The sequence below is a fragment of the Lampetra fluviatilis genome, chromosome 37, assembly GCF_964198595.1.
Source record: "Lampetra fluviatilis chromosome 37, kcLamFluv1.1, whole genome shotgun sequence".
NCBI classification, from domain to species: Eukaryota; Metazoa; Chordata; class Hyperoartia; order Petromyzontiformes; family Petromyzontidae; genus Lampetra; species Lampetra fluviatilis.
The window spans coordinates 6,789,153-6,810,120 of NC_136311.1; the positions used below are offsets into that span (position 1 = coordinate 6,789,153).

Here is a 20,968-nt window from a genome sequence, read left to right on the forward strand (position 1 = left end):
GGAACCAGTCTATCCAGATGCAATCGATGATGATGACGACACTGATGATGTTGACGTCGGTGAACAGGGTGATGATGATCAGAGTTTATTAAGGTTGTGATGATGGATACCAAAACACCCGCTGTTGCCTTACCACAAAGTGGTACTTGTTTTATTTAGCCTAGATTGGTGGTGGTGGTGGTGATGCTGGAAAGTTGTGTCAACCCCATACCAGGATGTAAACTGGTAACCTCCCGTGCGAGAACAGCTCTGCTACTAAAACTGATCCCTGCCAAGTACAACAACAAGAATAATAATACTGATAATATTGATATTCCTTTATATTACCAGGCAAAGCCTCACTGAATCTCAACACTTTTTCTTGAGAGTCCTGAATGGAGAAGATGTGGAAAATGACCTTGTTCGGTGACAAAAACGTGGGCGACAACACTGAAACACCCAGCGACGCATTACAACAATGATTATTATATTTTTCATCCCTTTATCAATCCACTACTGGATGAAGGCCTCCCCACGCCGGCTCAATCATGACGATTGTTTTTACCATGCTTCACCAGGCTCGTCGATGCGAGTTGGTGAAGGTGAGCGTGGGCCCTGCACCGGTACAGAGAGATGATAAGAGAGATGATATCGCGTGCAACTGATGTTAGCCGCGTACGGGACTTGAACTCGGCTGGACAATTCCAAAGCGCCTGCGCGTTAACCACTACACCCCCCCCCCCCACCGAGCACCCTGAGATGAACTGTATAAAAAATCTACCGTGACTTTACAATGCCTTATATATGTGTAAAGAATTATATATAGAAAGAGCAGGTTGCTATTCGAGATAGCCAAAATGCATTGTCCGTTGTTGTCTTGGGACCAGCTGCTTCTTGCGGAAGCTCTCATTCTTGCACTACGTATTTATTAACGCCGGGGCGTTTGTCGTGGGTCTATTATGTACTGATTTGTGCTTGCTGGGCGCAGAGTCACAGCATCGAGGCTGCACCCACGCTTGGGGTGAAATTTTTCACCAGGCAGCTCGCTCGCTCGCTCCCCTACTACTGCAACAACGACGGCAACAAGCTCCAACGCATATCGACTGGCAACTTGCATCGTGTGCGGTGGGGCAATGGCACGTGAGACCGTGAGACGGCGGGACACTGGTGCGGTGAGACAGAGGGTAACGTTGGGAGACCGATACATTGATACAATGCGGCGTTTGAAACACTGAGACAATGGAAAACTAGGACAATTGGACATTGAGACAATGAGACACTGGGGTTCTGAGACAGTGGCACAACGGGACATTGGGTCGTTGGCACTGGGACAATAAAGCAAAGGCCAATGGAACGCTGAGATAACAGGGGAATTGGACAATGGAACACTGGGATATTGGGACACTTGGACAATTAAGCAGCAGGATACCAGGACAATGGGACAGTGAGACAAAGGGGCCACTGAGAGTGACACCAGCAACCATCCTCAACCAAACACACGAAGACAAAGATCCCCGCTACAGCCTTAGACTGTGTTGTTAGCGAGCACCTATGAAGGCTGGCACGGCACACAAGAGGGTAGGTGGCCAACATTACACCCTGGATCACACCCACACACACTCAACCACACATGCACTCACGATTACACACACACACCCTCACGGTCACACACACACACTCGAGATAACACACTCAAGATCACACACACTCACGATCACACACACTCAATATCGCACACACACACTCATTATTACACACACACACCCTCACGATTACACACACACACACCCTCACGGTCACACACACACACTCACGATCACACACACTCAGGATCACACACACACACTCGAGCATGCCCGAATCTCCAGGTAAACCTCGTGTTCCGTCCCAACACGTCCGCGGACGTGCCAGGGTTCGGCACGTCCTGCTGCTTCGTACGGTGCGAAAGAAGTTCAACATACACGCACACACGAACATGCCGAGGCGAGTGCCTTCCACCCCCCACCGTCCTGCCCACACCCACATCGTGTCAGCGCTTCGCGACGAACGCCGTTGGCATCCATTAGGTCGCTGGGTGTTAGGGGCCGTCCATAAATGACGTCACGGACCTGGGGGGGTGGGGTCAGACATTTGTGACGATGTGTCACGAGGGGGAGGGGGGTTTGAGAAATGTGACATCACATCAAAATGCGCAACTTTAAATAAATATAGACAACACGTTCTACTTAATTAAATAGACTTTTAAATGTTTCTCCTGCAACATCAGAGTGCAGCGCCACATTAAATACGCTCTACAATGACAATAGTTTAAAGCCATTTGAAGCATGTTTTATTTTCAAAATAGAAATATGTTTTTTGGGGGGGAGGGGGCAAAGCTTTGTGACGTCATATTTGAGGGGGGGGGGGGTCTGACTTTTCGTGACGCCGTCTGACGAGGGTGGGGGGGTCAAAAATCGTCCAAAATCGCGTGACGTCATTTATGGACGACCCCCTAAACGCCTGTGGCCAGCGGTTGTAAAACAACTCGAATCAAAAACGTCTCTCCCATCACGCTGACTTGTAGTGGAAACGATGGGACCGTTCCACCTCGGGTATTCTATCCACCCGACTGCTGCCTCTTTTGTCGTCACCCTTGGAAAAAGAGATTCTTAGCTCAATGGACAATACTCGGGAAATTTCATTTCTGATCCTTCTGAACTTTTCAAAGTGAGCGCCATGCCCAATTTAGGGCCACTGGGCAATTGCGTGAACCTCTAAAAGTGGATCACCCCCCCCCCCCCACTTTGCCATTTTAAGCAATACAGGTAATGGGGATTAAACGAGGCTAAGTGTTTTGTGAAAACCAGTTGTGTAACGCCCATGACAACGTGACAGCCTCCCGTGTGTCGATGTGCATAGGTGAGTGGTCGCCTGGCAACAGACAGTGTGTGGCCCACGATTAACGCCCACGCTGAGCAAGCGGCTTCAGTTGTCCAATAAAATTTTCCAAAAAACAAAAAAAAAACGACGAATTCGTCAGAAACGCTGCTCAAAAAAGAAAATAGGCGACGTTTCGGGTAATGGCCCTTCGTTGCACATTAATCAATATACAATCATCAGCCATCGTGTAGCTAGATGAAGGCCTCCGCGTGCATAACAGTCCGGTGGCTAGGAGATGTTAACTACCTCGCCTGGTATACAGGAGGTTGTGGGTTCGACCACTACCCTGACGCATGCTGTATATTTGGAGTTTGCATGTTCTCAAAGTGGTCGCGTGGATTTTTCTCCTGGTCCTCCGGTTTTTTCCTCCACATTTACAATCAACACCACGCGTTTAGGTTATTTGGCTGCCATACATTTCCACGTGATGAGCCACTTCGTTCAGCTATCATTTGCATGGGGGGGGGGTCCGCTGTCCACCCCCCCCCTCCCCCTCTTCATAGCTCCGTCGGTCCCGTGAACCCTGGTGCAGTTGCACCGCCTGCACACTCGATCGGAGTCTCAATTCCCTGGTGGAGCATCATCGTCACTTCCCCAGGTGGCCACAGGCGGCCTGCCACGTGTGCATCGTGGCAAGGTGCACACCAGACGCCCCTTGACAGAGGCTCACTCGTCCGTGGGTGTCAGACGCAGGTCAAGAGGTCACCGTGGCCAAAGCCGTTGATGCCACCACCGGCAGATCCCGCAGCTGCTGCACAGTAGCCACGCAGCGATGTCCGCGATTTGCCCCGACGGTCTCTCACCATCTGATCTGAGGTCTTGCCCTCGTCTGTCGCACTCGTGGAGACCGTTCCAATGCCCGTTTCGGAAACCGGAAACCTCCCCCATCCGTCTGCGCAGCACATGGGGCCACCCAGCGCAACCGTAGATCTTTCGATTTAAAGCATCCGTGACTGCAGGGATTCATCTTCTTGGTTCTTTCGGTAAAGTCACGTAGAAGGGAAGTAATAAAATTAAAAAATGGAAAACAGGTCTGTCGAGAAGGCAGAGTCTGCCTTTCTCGACAGACCTGTTTTCCACCTGAAGACGGCTGCTTGCGTTGTGGCCGAAACGTCGTGAGAATTATTTTGTTATGTTTTATTTGTATTATTTTATTACTTCCCTTCTACGTGACTTTACCGAAAGAACCAAGAAGATGAACCGTAGATCTGTTTGGTCGTGCTAACAACACTTAGGGGCCATCCATAAATGACGTCACGCACCTAGTGGGGGGGGGGGGGGGTCAGACATTTGTGACGATGTGTGACGATGGGGGGGGGGGGGGTTGAGAAATGTGACGTCACATCAAAATGCGCAACTTTAAATTAATATAGACAACACGTTCCACTTAATTATATAGACTTTTTGCTAGATGTTTTCTCCTACAACATCAGAGTGCAGCGCCACATTAAATACGCACTACAATGACAATAGTTTAAAGAGATTTGAAGCATGTTCTATTTGGGGGGGGGGGGGGCAAGACTTTGTGACGTCATATTTGAGGGGGGTCTGACTTTTTGTGACGCCGTGTGACGAGGGGTGGGGGTCAAAAATCGTCCAAAATCGCGTGACGTCATTTATGGACGGCCCCTTACACGCCGTGCTTGGTCCCAGACTGTCATATTGCTTATCTTGTTTTCCCGTGACATTACTAGCCAGGGGACACATGTGCTCCAATGCAACATTTTATATGTATATAATGCAATTTTTATTTTATTTTATCTCGTAACACGTAATGGGGAGCGCTTTTCAGGATGGGAGAAAACTGGAGTTGCCTGCGGAATAACCCTCAAAATTCCCCACGGATATATTCAAGAATCCATTGCTGGACTGCCATTTCCGGGTCACCGCGCGATCGAGCTTATTTTTTGGGAGTGCCGGTGCTTCAAAAGCGCTCGATTTTAAGTGAGAAAATTTTGCTTGGAACATTAATTTATGACGTTTATCGTGAGGCGGGTTTAGGAGGTGTGTTTCCGTTGGACAGAATATCTTCGTGCCCGCTTTTTTAACTGCTCGAAAAATGTATGGTTACATCGATGCGTTTTCTTGCATGTTGGGGGGGGGGGCAGGGAACATTTAATAGTATTTTTAAATGTACTTTGTTTAAAAAAAATCTAGACATACAATACAACGTCGCATAGCCGACCGTCACGTATCCACCCTGACCAATTCAACTGCCCGCACTCAAGTGCAGAGTTTTGCGCATCGTCTAACTTATCTCCCGTAGATGGTTCCCTTATCAAACCTTTTTCACGTGCAGTAACGCATCACTAATCTCGGGCGAGTTCGCTTCTAAAGCACAGTCAACGTATTTCCCTGCGTTTAAAATAAATGTGCTTCTTCGTCTACGTCCAGCATAAATAAAGCGCGAACAGAGTCACCGCCGTTTTAGATGCACGTTCAAATATCCACCCCGTTTTAGCCACCAGTGAGTCGGATACGCGATATTGTATATCACTTTGTTTTTATATATCTAGATTTGGGGTTTTTATTACATTCAATCCATCTGTGTAGAAGTCACACGGCGCTGGCAAACAGATGTAAGAGCAATAGTGTCGGTGGAAATATGTGCTTCTTTGCCAACGTTTGGTGAAAGAAAAAAAAACAGCCAGGTTTGCAGAGGGGGATGAAAAAAAGTTTGAGATTTGGCAACTCTTTCCGTCAGATCGTGGCTGCAAACTGCCTTTCTGCTCGAGGCACGAGTCCATCACCAAGGAGCGTGTTCATTTGCCCACTCAAGTGCTTTATGATTAAAAACAAGCGAATTATATAAAACATGTTCAACTCGCCACGTCGGTCGTTTTACACTGCCATAACGCATCGCTAGATATGGGTGATGGCCGCCGATCCGAGTCCTAACGTCAGACTGCCAGCCAAAGGAGGGAACGCGCCGGAGAGGACGTGGGACACTGCCAAGATGGAACGATGAAATTGGCCCGAACGCAGGTGCTAGATGGATTGGTGCATCGCAAGAAGGAGCGGCAGTGTCGTGGTTAGTGGATTGTGTTATGAACCAAGCTAACCAAGTTCGATTCGTGCTCATGGCCAACACCAGTGACGATTGTCTGAATAGGTCCTCTGAGTAGCTTGTGCGATGTGTAAATATTGCCACTCCGGAGACAAAGGCGGCTGGGCATGGTGCTGGTTACCTACCCCCTCGAGCGTCGTATCGGTGCTCGCTGACAGCACTTGCCCCCGTAGTCTGTTAAGGCTTTACCGGGCATCTTTGGCTGCATCGCAGAACCGTGGGCGATGCCAGTGGCTTCAGGAGGCCTTCGTGCATCCAGCAATGGATTGATTATGGTGGTTTATGATGATGATGATAATAACACAAACACATTGGAGCGTTTTGTTTTGGGTAGCAACTTTCAGAGCAGAAAGAGGTCAAATGGACCGTATTAGCTGCCTTAAGTTTTGCAGACTGGTCTTCAACACGTGGCTCCTCCAGAGAGACCACTGTCAGTGATGTTCGCCTGCTGTTGCCCAGAACCGATAAGAAACTTTGAGGCTTTGTTGCAAAGCCCTTTCGAAGGGACGGCTCGATCGAGTGATCGTTACACACCTTTATTTTTTTTGTCCGTAACAGGGCAGTGTGAATCACCATGGGTGCGGCGAGCATATTTCTTTCCGTTCGCGCGTGACATTTTGCAGGATGATATTTGCTTCGCGATGCACAACACCGTGTTTTTTTGCAGAGGGGCGTACGGCGCAGAGTAGAACTTGCAACAACGAAGTTGCATTAAGTGCAATTAATGTCATTACTTATCAGCCTGTGGCCTGTTGCTCCGTGAGTGTGGCCAGCGATGTGGGTGCGTGACATTGACGCTGAGATGTGAGTGTGGTGGCTGAGAGAATTGGTGGGTGGGTGGGGTGGGAGTGGTGCGCGGCGTTATTCTGGGGCTGCGAGGCCCTTCGGAATAACGTGGTTTGTCTATTGAGCGGCCAAATACTCGCGGCAGGTGCGTTTCTGTACGTATGTTGAACTTCCTTCGCACCGTACGTAGCCAACCCGTGCTAATCGGAGGTGCGGGGGAAGGACAACAAACTAAACACGAAAAGCTGCCCCTCTTTCTTAGAGAGGCCAGCAAAATCTGCACCTCGACCTGATTGTGGCTGACGAAATCACTTCTGTTGGCACCGGGGCAAACAAAATGAGAAGCCGTTTTATCCCGCGTTGGCCTCTTGCCTCACCCTGCCGTACCCTATAATCGCGAACGCGTGAGACAGCGAGAGACAAGCATGCAATGTGAGAGGGAGTGAGGAAACGTGTGGTGGAGCTATCGTAAGTGCACTTTGCAGCTGTTTCGTATTGTAACTTATATGATGATAATAATTATGTTATAATCATAATAAATAATAACACTGACGATGCGTGTCCCCCCCCCCCCCCCCCATTGTTGCTGCCTGGTCTTTTGCAAGTGGCTGGCTCCAGTCGGTGTCACTGTGCGTGGTGCTGCCGATGGAGAGCGGTGGGGAGTGGTGGCGCAGCGGTTAGCGCTACGCTGCGCTATGAACCAGTTCGATTCCCGTTCACGGTCAACACCGGTGACGATTATCTGAACCGGTCCTGGGCCTCCCCTTTTTATGGTTGACTCAGCCTCAAATGAGTACCTGGTGTGGCGTGTAAACATCGTCACTGGGGAGACAAAGGCGGCCGGGCGTGGTCTTCGCCACAACCGCCCCCCGTTGTACCGTGCCGGCTTTCATAGGTGCTCGCTAATAACACTTGCCCCAAACGTTTGTAAAGGCTATACGGGAGATTTCGATTTAAAGCTTTCGTGACTGCAGGGATTCATCTTCTTGGTTCTTTCGGTAAAGTCACGTAGAAGGGAAATAATAAAATAAAAACATAATAAAATACAATTATCACGACTTTTCGGCCGCAACGCAAGCAGCCGTCCTCAGGTGTAGAACAGGGCTGTCGGAAAGACAGCGTCTGAATGAACTCATTCAGACGCTGTCTTTCCGACAGCCCTGTTCTTCACCTGAGGACGGCTGCTTGCGTTGCGGCCGAAACGTCGTGAGAATTGTATTTTATTATGTTTTATTTTTATTATTTTATTATTTCCCTTCTACGTGACTTTACCGAAATAACCAAGAAGATATACGGGAGAACTTTGTCTTTGGCACTCCCCCAGTCATCTCAGTCAATCCGTGGACGACTGCTGGGTCGTGTTCCGCCACAGCGGGTGTTGAGCGCCCTCTGTTGGAGACCCACGGGTCACCGCATCGACAGGAGATCTCAAAACCTCGACTACGTTATCATCCCCTTTCGCCTCCACGAAGATAAACTTGTTTTTTACAATTTTTATTTGACCAGGTAAGGCCCCCACTGAGCTGTCGAGCTCTTTTTGTGAAGCGATCTGGTCAATAAATGACAGTTCGACGCGGCTTAACACGTGGACATCTATTGCAGCCAAATACTCAGTGGTTCTTCACCTTTACTGCAGCCTTGGAGCCCTTTGGTTCTCAATCTTAAAAAAAACAATGTATAATGTTAATACATACATAGAGGGTTTGACGAAACAAAGTAGTTATACTTACGTGCCAGTGATTCACTTGTAAACAAATCTGGCCGTGTCTCGCACTCCCAGAAAGGGCATCTCGCACCCCCAGTGGATGCGTGCCACCCCAGGTTAAGAAGAACCACTGCTCTGAATGCATGCCTTTAAATATCGAGGGGTGAACCGGAGGACACGGAGAAAAATCCACGCAAACCACAGGAACAGAGACACAGCAATCTCCAAATACACAGCAGCAAGCGTCAGGGTCGGGATCGCACCCACGCCCTCCTGCATACCAGGCGAGGTAGTTAACATCTCCTAGCCACCGTGGGGCACCGTGGTGGCGATACAACGTTATCCACAACGCCACACGAGTCCCGCCTTGGCAATCAGAAACAGAGGAACCCAGATAACCCCGACACGGTGAGTATGAAACAGTGAGTAATCACGTGCCATCTCCTCCAGTGTTACCATCCACACGGGAAATATCGAGTGAGAAACTAAGCCCTGTTCTAGCCCCATCCTAAACCCTAAATGCCATTGTATCAATTAATATAACTTGATTACATGCATTAATGGAGGATACGGTAGGTTGGTGATGCATCATGCAGTGTATGGTGATTGTGAGTACACGTGCTACGAAGAAGGACCATTGGATAATTGATGTGCAGCGTTGTGGGATGCAATTGCATGAATGACGCTATATAGAATGTAATTATTATTATTCCCCGAAACGTCGCATTTATTGTTTTCTTTTAAGGCCACAGTGTTATTGACGAACGTTGTAGTTTATTGCCGTTGTTAGTTGAGCGTGTGCACCATTGCTTCGGCTGCAGCAGCAGCAACAGCCGCGTCACCAGATCGCTTGTTTGATGGCTAGCAGCGTAATTTGTCGCCAACCACTGCGCCACCGCTCCACACGACACCGCGTGTACGTGAAGCAACCTCAGAGCAATTGCGAACCACGCACGATTTGTCCTCGGTACATGTACAAATCGCTCTGCTCATTCATTCGGCCTTGGCTTAATTAGGCAACCGTCTAGTTACTGTCACGAAGTTATTTTTATCTCGTCTTTCAAATGGATTTTTTTTTAATGAAATGGAAAATGTTTTCCATTAAAGCGAAAAACGCGCACGATTGGTCAAGCGGTGCGTTCTGGGCCCAGTTTGATTTCTCGCCACAGCTGACATCAGTGGTGAGTGATATCTGAACCGGTCTTGGGAGACATTCCCCCACTGCCAACGTCACCAACCTGCTCCGACCACCGTGGTGAGGTGTGGTCAAACAAACCACCCCATGACCGACACGGCGTGCGTAGGTTTTCATCCAGCAGTAGATCGACAAAGGGATGTCAAATATTATTATCATGTACAGAATACGAGTGTTTTATTATTATGGTAGAGAGACGCGTAGATACCCATTGATCTGCAGTGACAGTCTCCCACCATTCGCTTTCGCAGAGACCCATAGACTCACACAGCGACCCTTAAACTCACACAGAGGCCCATAGACTCACACAAAGACCCATAGACTCACACAGAGACACATAGACTCACACAGAGGCCCACACACTCGCACAGAGACTCATACACTCGCACAGAGACCCATAGACTCACACAGAGACCCATAGACTCACACAGAGGCCCATACACTCGCACAGAGACCCATACTCGCACAGAGGCCCATACACTCGCACAGAGACCCATAGACTCGCACAGAGATCCATAGACTCACACAGCGACCCATAGACTCACACAGAGACCCATAGACTCACACAGAGACCCATAGACTCACACAGAGACCCTTAAATTCACACAGAGACCCATAGACTCGCACAGAGGCCCATAGATCTGCCCTCACAGTATCCTCCCATCATGTGCATGACCCTGAAATCTTCTCTTCACCGTTGGTCACCGTACTCGTAGTGGCCACTCCAAAGCATGTATCGGTGACCGGCACACACATGTCCCAGCCAGCAAATAAATAATAAAGCAAGCAGGTATGAAACTTAGAAAATTTATTGGAACGTGAAACGTCACACAGTGCTAACCTTGTTTTTTATTTCTTTTTGCATTTTAATGGGCTATAACAAATGTGGGAACACCAGCAACATCGTTTTTTAACGTGACAACTGTGAGGCAGCTCCCCCCCCCCATCGTAGTAATTCGTGTAAATAAAGTCCATTACAAAATAACAACGAGTATTTGAGTTACCCCCCTCCCCTTTCCGGTGCGGAAGGTGAAACAATTGGGCAAGCGCCTTAAATCCCCCTCCCGGTCGTATAAACAGGTAACACCGCAGTCGGTCGCGGCGTGTCGCGTGCGTTGGGGTAAAGTGTGGGTACTCCCACCTCTTTGAAGACCTCTGACCAGCGTGGAAGAGTAGGCCAAGTATCCTCCGAAGAGACTCTCTGGAATAGAATTCCTTCCAGCAGGGAGAAGCCCTTGCGAGCAAGCGATTGCACGGCTGTACTTGAACCTTTAGCTTCCCAAGGAAGCATTTACTGGGGCTGAACCAGTGGTACAAAATCACACATTCCTACGGCAGATTCCACTTTCTTTACAGGACGATCACTTTGACTTAACAGAAAGTTTATTCCCAAACCCGGACCCGGATTTGAACTCGTAACATTTTAATTAGCGAGTCGAGCACTTTAACTGCTGTGCCATCCGGCCAAATATGTGAACTTCACAAACCCCAGGGACTATCCTTGACTTCCAACAAACCAAACATTTTTTGTCACAAAACCGAAATAATGGAATTAGTATTACCTTTAACTCTCGATTGTCCTTGTGTGGATCATCCGGATTGTGGACTAGCCGTGCTAACGAATAAAAAAACTAAATATTTTTTAAAGCTTCGAAAATGTTTTACGCACGCTGTTTTGATTACCGACTGCTCCTCAGTCGTCGAGGGTCAGTGAAACAGGGGCCACGTGACCGCGAAAATGTCAGCAAGTTAAACCGATTACATTTCGGGAGCAATTGAAAAAGACAACACATTCCACGTCTTCTCTTCCATTCTATATCGGGCAATAACGAATGTTCGTCGAGCCGAATTCACGTTTGTTTAACATTTTACGTGATTTAGCTTTATCTTGAACCCTTACCATCATTTTGGATAATCGAGAGTGGACTGTATCACACTATTTAACACAGTTTGTTTCTGTAGTTCCAAACGTCCATGGACTTGTAATCAAGAAAATGTGTCAACAAAAATAAACTATATTCGGGCAGTGTTGACGATGTCCAGTTTAACACAACGTTACATAACTGACCATCACATATCCACCCTGACCATTTAACCATCCCACACTCAGTGCAGTATTTTGTGCGTGGTGTCACTGGTCACATTCTGTAGATTTTTTTTCACCACTCAGATATTCTCACACACAGCCACGTGTTCCTCTTAACCTTGCATCCATCGTGTTTACTTCTAAAGCCGAGTAAAGCATTTCTCCGTGTTTAAAGCAGTTTGCAGCCGTATGTATATTTTGCCAAGCAACCTTTGTAATTTCGTAACACACGTTCGCATATCCGACCTTCTCGCAACATCCGCTCTAGAACCCCTCGTCGCCAGCGAGTCGGATACGCGACGTCGTACCGCGTGTTGAACAAATTCACGAACCGTGGGGACGGGAGACGCCAAGTGGTGGCCCCCCCTGCCTGGGGAGTGAAACATCCACGGGCGCGGAGACTGCGAAACTCCACGTTCCAGTTGCGCAATACATACATTAAAAATAATCATTAAGAGGTTGCATAGCACGCTTCGGATAATTACTCCCTATGATTACTTTCACTTTGTAATTATTGGAAGATTGACTTGAAAGCTCTTACAAAGGAGGGGAAGGGTTGTGTATCGGCAGCTCATTTGCGATCGCAGCATCGCCCTCTCGTGCATCTCGTGTGATTGGCTGGCATTTTATGCCATGGTGAAACACGCCGGCATCAGGCCTGGCTCAAGGTCTTCCCCGCGAACGGCGAGGGTAGGGGCGGGGGGGCAGGAAAGCTGTTGTGTAGGGGACTCACCATCACAGTGATACGCCGCTAAAATAAAGAGTGAATTTTGATGGCGCAAATGGACATTTGGCGGTGACGTGGAGCCCACCCAGTTCTCCCAGATTTGTGCAGTCCTCTCCTCCCAAAGGACGTCATCTATTCAGAGGAATGACATCTATTCATCAGTGTAGTGGTGGATCATACGACGACTCCGGCAGAAATGTTCGGTGCAGCAGAAGCTAGGCATTCAAAGTGCTGGCGGCTGGCGAAACCTCGGCGGCCACTGTAATGGACATGACCAGAATGTGGTGAATACATGAAATGAGAATGCTTCAACACATTTAATAAAGTCAGTATAAACGTTTGTAATCGCGCAACTCACATTATATAATAAGTGAAGTCCATCGTCAATGCGTCGGGTGTGGGGCTAGTAAAAATAATGAATAGCAACAAAAAAAACACGTTAAATATATTATAACAATTTGTATGTCATTGCCGACGACGGTCTGGTAAGACTGATTTAAACATTTATGTGCTCTGTGTCTCACACACATATATTTTACCCACGAGTACCCCCTTACAGCACATTTCATTTCTCATTCACATGCTCACACCGACTCATACAAAAGACAAATATCTCCCAGATAGCCTCTTAAGACTGTTGGGGCAAGTGCTCTTAGACAGCAATTCTATTAAGGCCTGCACGGCGCAACAAGACGTGGTGTGGCCAGCACCACGCCTGGCCGACTTCGTTATGTTGACACGCTCTTTTAAGGCTGAGTCGCCGCAAGGGAGGCCCAGGGACCAGTTTGGATATGACGAGCCACTGATGTTAGCCGTGGCCGGAAATCGAAGTCGGGTCGGCTGGCTCATGGCACACCACGTGATCAACTGCACCACTGTTTAACACGCGTAAAAAGGTAAACAAAATAGAGGCGCACAATTCGGATACGCACACACTCACAATAAACAGCTTTACTCATGCACGCACTCAACAAGAACAGCCGCCATTCGCCACTAAGTGGCGGTGACGTCACAACAGCACTTGTGCCAGGCTAGGTGCATTTTGGGGCGACGCGAAGTGTCGAGGGCTCGCTGACAGATCACGGGACAGACTCAGGTACCGTGGGTTGACTGAGATGACTGGCAGAGGCACCGCCAGTGCTCCCCACTGTGCCATCGTGATGCGCTTTATCTGCCCGGCACTCTGCTCATTGTGAGCATTTCCCCTCAGCCCTGCATTGTTCTTAGAGGGCAACAACCTCCAACTTCCGAATATCACCCTTTATGAATCTCCTCCACAGAATCCGACCTTGATACCGCTGGTACCAGTCATCGGCAAGTCCACACAGTTCCATATCTTCTTGTATCACATCAGCCTATCTCCTCTCTAGCCCGTGCCGTGACCCGTTTAGCCCATTCTATCCGGCCAAATAAAAGCTGCTTGGATATGCGATGGCTGGGTCATGTGGGCTACATGATCCAGCCAACGCATTACCTTCCCAACAAGCTTACCGATCGGACTATATCCAGATCTTTCAAGAATCTGTGATCTCACACAATCCAGTCTAGTTAAACCCAAGATGAATCATAGGCAGGCCAGCCTGATTGTTTCAAACCGGCACAGACGTTCCTTAAAAGGGGGGCTCCCACTTTTAGCAAGCATTGAGGAGGGCATAACTGGCCAAGAAGACCAACAGCTTCATATAGAGTGACAGTCAATGTAGCTTCCAGTGTTACTAAACTGATGAAAGATGCCACTCCACTGATTTGAAGACTGCTGCTGCCAAACCGGAACTGGTCATAAACTCACTACCCAGGTATGGGAACTTCTCTACTCTCTCCACAACTGTCCCATCACTCACGGGGTGTTGCGGTCGGTGGAGTGTTTGATGACACAAAATACCCAGGCATGTGCTGCTTCTGTTGGGTTGGCGCCACCTATACGTAGCACGTTCCAGGTACAGCAGCAGTCATCAGCATTATTAACATGATGGATCAAAAAGGTATCAGTCAGCCTCCCATTTCCTCTGTACCAAATGGAAATTGCACTGTAACAGCCATGGAAAGAGTTTATAACTACACGGTCATTTTTTTTTAAATAACGTAGGAGCCACAAGACACATCCCTGTCGCACCCGAAGGTCGACAGGGTATATGGCTCCAACTCCTGGCCACGCAGCTTAACCTCGGCCTGCCCATCACAATGATTGTGAGCAGAGGATCAGGTCCCCAAAAACACGAATAATAACCCACAGCCCAGGCCTTACTGATGGTATCATAAGCCTTGACCGGGTCAATAAAGCAGAGACATATGTCATGTTGATATTCCCTACACCTGTGCTGCAGCGGACGGACAAGAGAATATGGCGTCTGTGCAGGACGAACCCATTCTGAAACTACATTGACATTCATACAGATAACCAAGCTGCCACAAAGACACGCAGACACTCATGCATATTGACACAGACACTCGTGAACATCGAGACAAACCCACACCGTGCTTAGACAGAGCTCCAATCTTCTCTGTCACTGTCAATTCTGTGGCCACGTTAATTAGCCAAAGTAAAAAAAAAGTGTAATTCTACCACCCGTAACTTTGTTGCGTCTTTCGAACGTTGCACGATGTGTCATCTTCAACGTTGCGACGGCATTGCTATTATTATTTTTAAGGGGCCGTCCATAAATGACGTCACGCGATTTTAGACGATTTTTGCCCCCCCCCCCTCGTCACACGGCGTCACAAAAAGACCCCCCCCCTCAAATATGACGTCACAAAGCTCTGCCCCCCCCCCCCCAAAAAAAATATAAAACATGCTTCAAATCTCTTTAAACTATTGTCATTGTAGTGCGTATTTAATGTGGCGCTGCACTCTGATGTTGTAAGAGAAAACATTTATGAAACAGCCTATTTAATTAAGTAGAACGTGTTGTCTATATTTATTGAAAGTTGTGCATTTTGACGTGACGTCACATTTCTCAAACCTCCCCCTCCCATGTCACACATCGTCACAAACGTCTGACCCCCCCCTCCCCCAGGTGCGTGACGTCATTTATGGACGGCCCCTAATTCGCACTCAGCCATTCGACTCAACCACGGCCACGTGTCTCTTTATGGTCGACTGGCAGCAGGCCCGAGCCCCGCCCTCCCCTCTTTCCTGGGCGGCCCTGCCCACAGGGGGCCGGCAGAGAATCTAGGCAACATCAAGGTGCCTTGCTCGGCCTATGAATAAAAAAAAAACCAAAAAATATTTCTCGGAATATTTCAAGAGGCAAAAAAAATCATTAAAGTTATATATATTTTAAAAACGAATCTAAAGAGAATTGTGTTATTTAGCTTGATACAGACAAGAATCGTGCAGAGTCTTAGCGAACGTCACCTCGCCATTGCATACCTGTCAACCCTTTATCAGTGCCCTGTCTTATCACAGACCAATTCACACCTTGCTGGTCACCCCGTGCTCCTTATACATCTCAACGTTAATCCCACAAAGTCCCGTCACAAGCGGGAGAAACACAACCAAATAAGACACAAAAACATAGTTCTGCTCAATTCCCCCTGTACAAGAATACGGGTAAACCGTGTGTGTGTGTGGGGTTGACAAGTGTGTGTGTGTGTGGGGTTGACAAGTGTGTGTGTGTGTGTGGGGTTGACAAGTGTGCCACTGTAAACATCACAGCCACATCACGCGATGTTGTTGTAGCAGCAGGATTCCGTGATGACCACCGTGACCCTTACCCAACCAACTCGGAGTGCGCGTTGCCAGTGCAAGAACAACGTGGAACAGGCGTTCAGTAGATGCCAGTGGCTCTTAAACCTCGCTGGTTCTCAATCGTGAATAATTTTGGATTAAATCACCTAAATACACACATGGGGTTTGATGAAACAAAGTAAGATGTAGCTTAACGTTCCCGTGCTTAATTCGATTTTCGATGATTTAGCTTAGAAATGAAAACAAATCTGCCCATGTCTTGTTACATGTCTTGTTGCAGCCCAGAAAGGGCATCTCGCAGCCCATGCATGGCGTGCGTGCACCCCAGGTGAAGAATAAGAAGAACCACTGGTTTAAAGCTTTCGTGACTGCAGGGGTTCATCTTCTTGGTTCTTTCGGTAAAGTCACGTAGAAGGAAAATAATAAAATAATACAAATAAAACATAAAATAATTCTCACGACATTTCGGCCACAGACCTGTTCTCCACCTGAGGACGGCTGCTTGCGTTGTGGCCGAAACGTCGTGAGAATTATTTTATTGTTTTATTTTTATTATTTTATTATTTTCCTTCTACGTGACTTTACCGAAAGAACCAAGAAGAAGAACCACTGGTCTAGAGCAAACTTCCTCCCAGTTGCAGACCCGCATGCAACTTTAATTCCCAGTGTTTCATCATCAGCCTCATCGTCATCATCAGCCATGGTGACTCCACTGCTGGATAAAGCCCTCCCCCCATGCTGTCGCCATCTCTCACGATCCTGCGATGTCTTACTCGGTTGTTTTCCCCTGCGATCAACAGAGCGTCGCCGTTAAACAACAACAACAACAACCACAACGCTGTCGCTGGCAACGTCCTTTGCAACACAACTGCACCGTTCCACTTGGGCGCTAGATTCTATTTCGTCGCAAGAAAGTGAGGCGGGTGCTTAACATCACCACTGACTGCCGTGGACTTTAAAAAAATATAAATAACAATTCGTAACAATGGCACAACTGCAATGACATTAACAGCGGTAGTGATCGTCCATTCTCCAGTCCATCGCCGCGGCGGATGACTGACAGGTGACTGACACGTGATTGGCACGTGACTGACAGGTGATTGACACGTGACTGACAGGTGATTGACACGTGACTGACACTTGGCTGACAAGTGACTGACACGTGACTGACAGGTGATTGACACGTGACTGACACGTGACATCGGCAGAAGCATCAGCGGCATCTGCAAGATCAGCCGCAGCGGCATTCATGTCACGCGCAGCTGATGCACCAGCTGCACACACGCCGATCTTATCATCACCATCATCATCGTCGGTCTCCGTCTCATCCAACCTCATCATCACATCGTCCGACCGCTGTCAGCAGCAGCGACGACGACGCCGACTCCATGTCGCGTCTGCAGGCGGGCTCCGCGCCACGTTTTACCCGTGCTGCAGCCCAACAGCGGCTCACAGCGGGTCGTGTTGTGTGCGCGGCGGCGGCGGCGAACGCGACGCCGCCTCGCTCGCTCGCTCTCTCTCCCGCTGTGCTCTCCTCATCAACCAAACGACCCCACCGCCCGCCGGTGCCACCGGGCGATTACAAAAACCCGGCGTGGTGGATCTCGACCCTCTCTTGTTTCTTTCCCGGACCGGAGTTCCACCGCTTCGGTACCACCCCTCCCCCCTCCCTCCCTGGTGGTGGGGGTGGTAAAAACTAAAACCCGGCGAGGTCAAGACCCGGATTTCGGGGGGGTGGGTGGGTGGCCGTGACCAGCCATCACGCCCGTTCACATAACGCTGCAGCGGTTGCGTCGAAGTGCCCCGTGCAGGCGGATGGACGGGTGCGCGTACTTGCAGCCGCCGCCGCCACCGCAGCCGACGCCTCGCAGCAGCTCGCGGAAGAGCAGCAACACGCGCCAGTTGTGCTTGGCCGAGCACTCGACGTAGCCGCATTTCCACGACTTCTTGACGAGCTGCGCCACGGTGCGTCGCGGCATTACGCGCCGTCGCTGCAGGTCGCGTTTGTTGCCCACGATGAGGATGGGGACATCGGTAGCCCTGAGATGGGGGTGGGGGGGATAAGACGCGGGGTTACGGTTGATGAGACGGATGAGTGTAGCGGAATAGTAGATGGACGGGCAGATTCAAGTTCAGTTTCATTTATTAGGTATAGAGCCCTGTGAGCCATTCGGCTCTTGAATCGGGTGCAACCGCAACAAACAAAAAAAACATGAAGAAGAAAACATCTTAAAGTGAATATGTGGCCAAGCGTAAACAGAAAATCTAAGAAAAGACAGCAGATACACGGAAGGGTCGGCGAACGGATGGATGTGTCAATGGACGCGCGCCGTGGGTCCTTTCAAGGGTAAAAGAGGGACCTGCGGATGGATGGGTGGATGGACAAACAGATAAGTGGCCGGACAGACAGAGAGACGGACACACACTGGAGGTTAACGGACACATCAACGGGAGGAACGGACAAACCGACAGACGACGACGGACGGACGGATGGATAGACTGGCCTATGGATAGACGGCCAGTCAGACGGGCAAGCAGATGGATGGGCATGAAGACAGACGGATGTCAGACAGGTAGAAGGCTACATAAACGGATGGAAGGATGGCCAAACGGACAGAGGGACGAATGGACAGGTGGGTGAATGGACAGGTGAATGAACGACACCGCTGCACCTGAGAAGCCGGTTTCAACACAGGCAGCAAGCACCTGGATTCAAACCCAGGATCTGAGTGGTGCCATCTCAGCGCACTGAACCTCTGAGAGACCATCCAGTTGACACGCAGGGAGGAGACGGACAGAGATCGTGAGATGAAGGGATAATGCGCAAACCGGGGAGCACACCAAGCGGGGAGAGACAGAGAGAGAGAGAGGAGAGAAAGACGAAATGAGACGGCGTGGGGCGAAGAACACGAACGAATTCGCAACGCAGGCAATTTTGGGCGAGCGGTGGGAGTGTTTAAAGAGACACGGCGACTCGGAGAGACGATTGAGAGAGACAGCGATGCAAGAGGTCTGATAACAAGGTCTGGGGCCAAAGGTCGAGGTGTGGAGAGCGCCGGGGGTGGAAGGCAGCGCCGCTTGAGCTATAATAAAAGGCACCGGCCTCAGGTGTCACGGTAGACAACACGGACACCAACACAGGGGCCATGCTACCGTGGCCGAGGGGTCCCCTGGGGTGCCAGGGGACCCCGTTTCACCAGAAGCCCCCCAGAACCTCCCCCCCTCCCCCTGCGTCCCAAAAGCCCCATAATGCCAAGTGGCTCGCACCGAACAGTGTTATTGGATTTCTGACAGCCTGGAAAAATATATATATATACCGTGTCCTGGCATCGCTTAAACACAGATTCACCTGGTGCAAAAGGCGATATGCTGACAACCCCCCCCCCCCATATTGCCCACCCCCACCCTACTCCTGCCATTGTACAGCATCTTGAGACGCAGTGGCATTAAGATGCCATCTGAATCCAAATTGCATTGCAATTGCATTGCACATTATCGCTCGTGGCATGTGCTGTTGCATTGTACCGTATAGCCTGACAAGCGATTGGAGAATCAGCAACCAGCCCGTCGACCACACAAGCGGACACCTACTGTGAGCTCTGTGTGAGTCTCGAGTCGTTTGAGTCTCTACGCGAGTCTATTAGTCTCTTTGTGAGTGTATGAGTTTCTATGTGGGCTCACGTAGAGACTCATAGAGGCCTCACGAACTTATGACCCACTTTGAATGAAAATCAACGGAGACTTGAAGCAATCCACCACCCACATCAACTCAAGCCATTTTATGGCCAGAATAATCTGGACATAGACTCGTGAGTTTCTATTCATCCGACCATACGCAAGCGAGATTGTATGTACCAGCCAAGACCTAAAATCCAAAGGTAAAGGTGCAGCCCTGCAATTGCTCGCTCACGCTAACAAAGGGCTGTACATGTCCACACATTTACATTGACACGAAAAATATATTATCAGGCAGTGGCCTTCAGGGCAGAACGAAAGCAAATAGATTTGGTGGCTCGTTAGAACTGACTACCACGCACAAACAGGGACCTGCGACGCGGTCTGGCTAAGAGGTAAAACACAAAAGTCCAGCCCTGCAATTACTTTCTCACATCACCAGAGCCCCAGCGGGGCTGTTGGCTGTAATGGGCAAAATGAATGCGGACAACACGTGGCCCAAATCAAATAATTATGCGGGTGTTTTTCGTTGACGGGTTTAGCGTTCCACTTTTCCATGCATCCAGTGACCTTCCTTGCACAGCGGCGAGACGAGGGACCGGAAAATAAATAATGGGGCCAAGAAACGCTTTGGCGCAGACGCCGAATCGAAATTAGCGTTCCTTTCACAACCCGGACAAAGGAGACAAAATAAAATAAATTTGTAACCTAAATTCCAGACAATTTTGTCATAATAATGCAAGATGATGAACTATTCTTTGCCACGCTCTCTGAATTCCCGAGCAAAGCCCAATCTCGCTGGCTTGTAGCCAAGCATATTATAGCTGGCCCGATGTCTCACAGGTCAAACGTTTCTGAGCCGGTGCGCTGAGATCCTGGGTTTGAATCTGGGTTTCAGCTGCAGTCCGTGACTAAGCAGGGATCTCGACAGTGACGTTTTCACGGTCTCAAACTGGTCGTAAAAAACCCGTACAAGAGAAATTTGTCAAATTAAATTTAGTTTGCACTCTCACTAAAGTCCAGCTCTGAGAATTACAAAAATATGTATCTTGTTTGACTGCCCGACGGTAAATATATATCTCTTTCATAGCGTGTAGGACACTGCATCGGCCGCTAATATTTGGATATCAAAAATACACTT

The 20,968-nt window shown here is 49.1% G+C and overlaps 1 protein-coding gene across 1 annotated transcript in view; it reads right to left on the reverse strand.

The window, feature by feature from the left end:
- Window positions 1–15,255: 15,255 nt before the first annotated feature.
- The window catches only part of RASL10B (RAS like family 10 member B), a 28,307-nt gene continuing 22,594 nt past the window's right edge, over window positions 15,256–20,968 (reverse strand). The window contains exon 6 of the mRNA XM_078873711.1: window positions 15,256–18,192. Coding sequence (XP_078729837.1) covers window positions 17,922–18,192 — 271 coding nt within the window. The 3' untranslated portion in view covers window positions 15,256–17,921. The remainder of the gene's footprint in view (window positions 18,193–20,968) is intronic.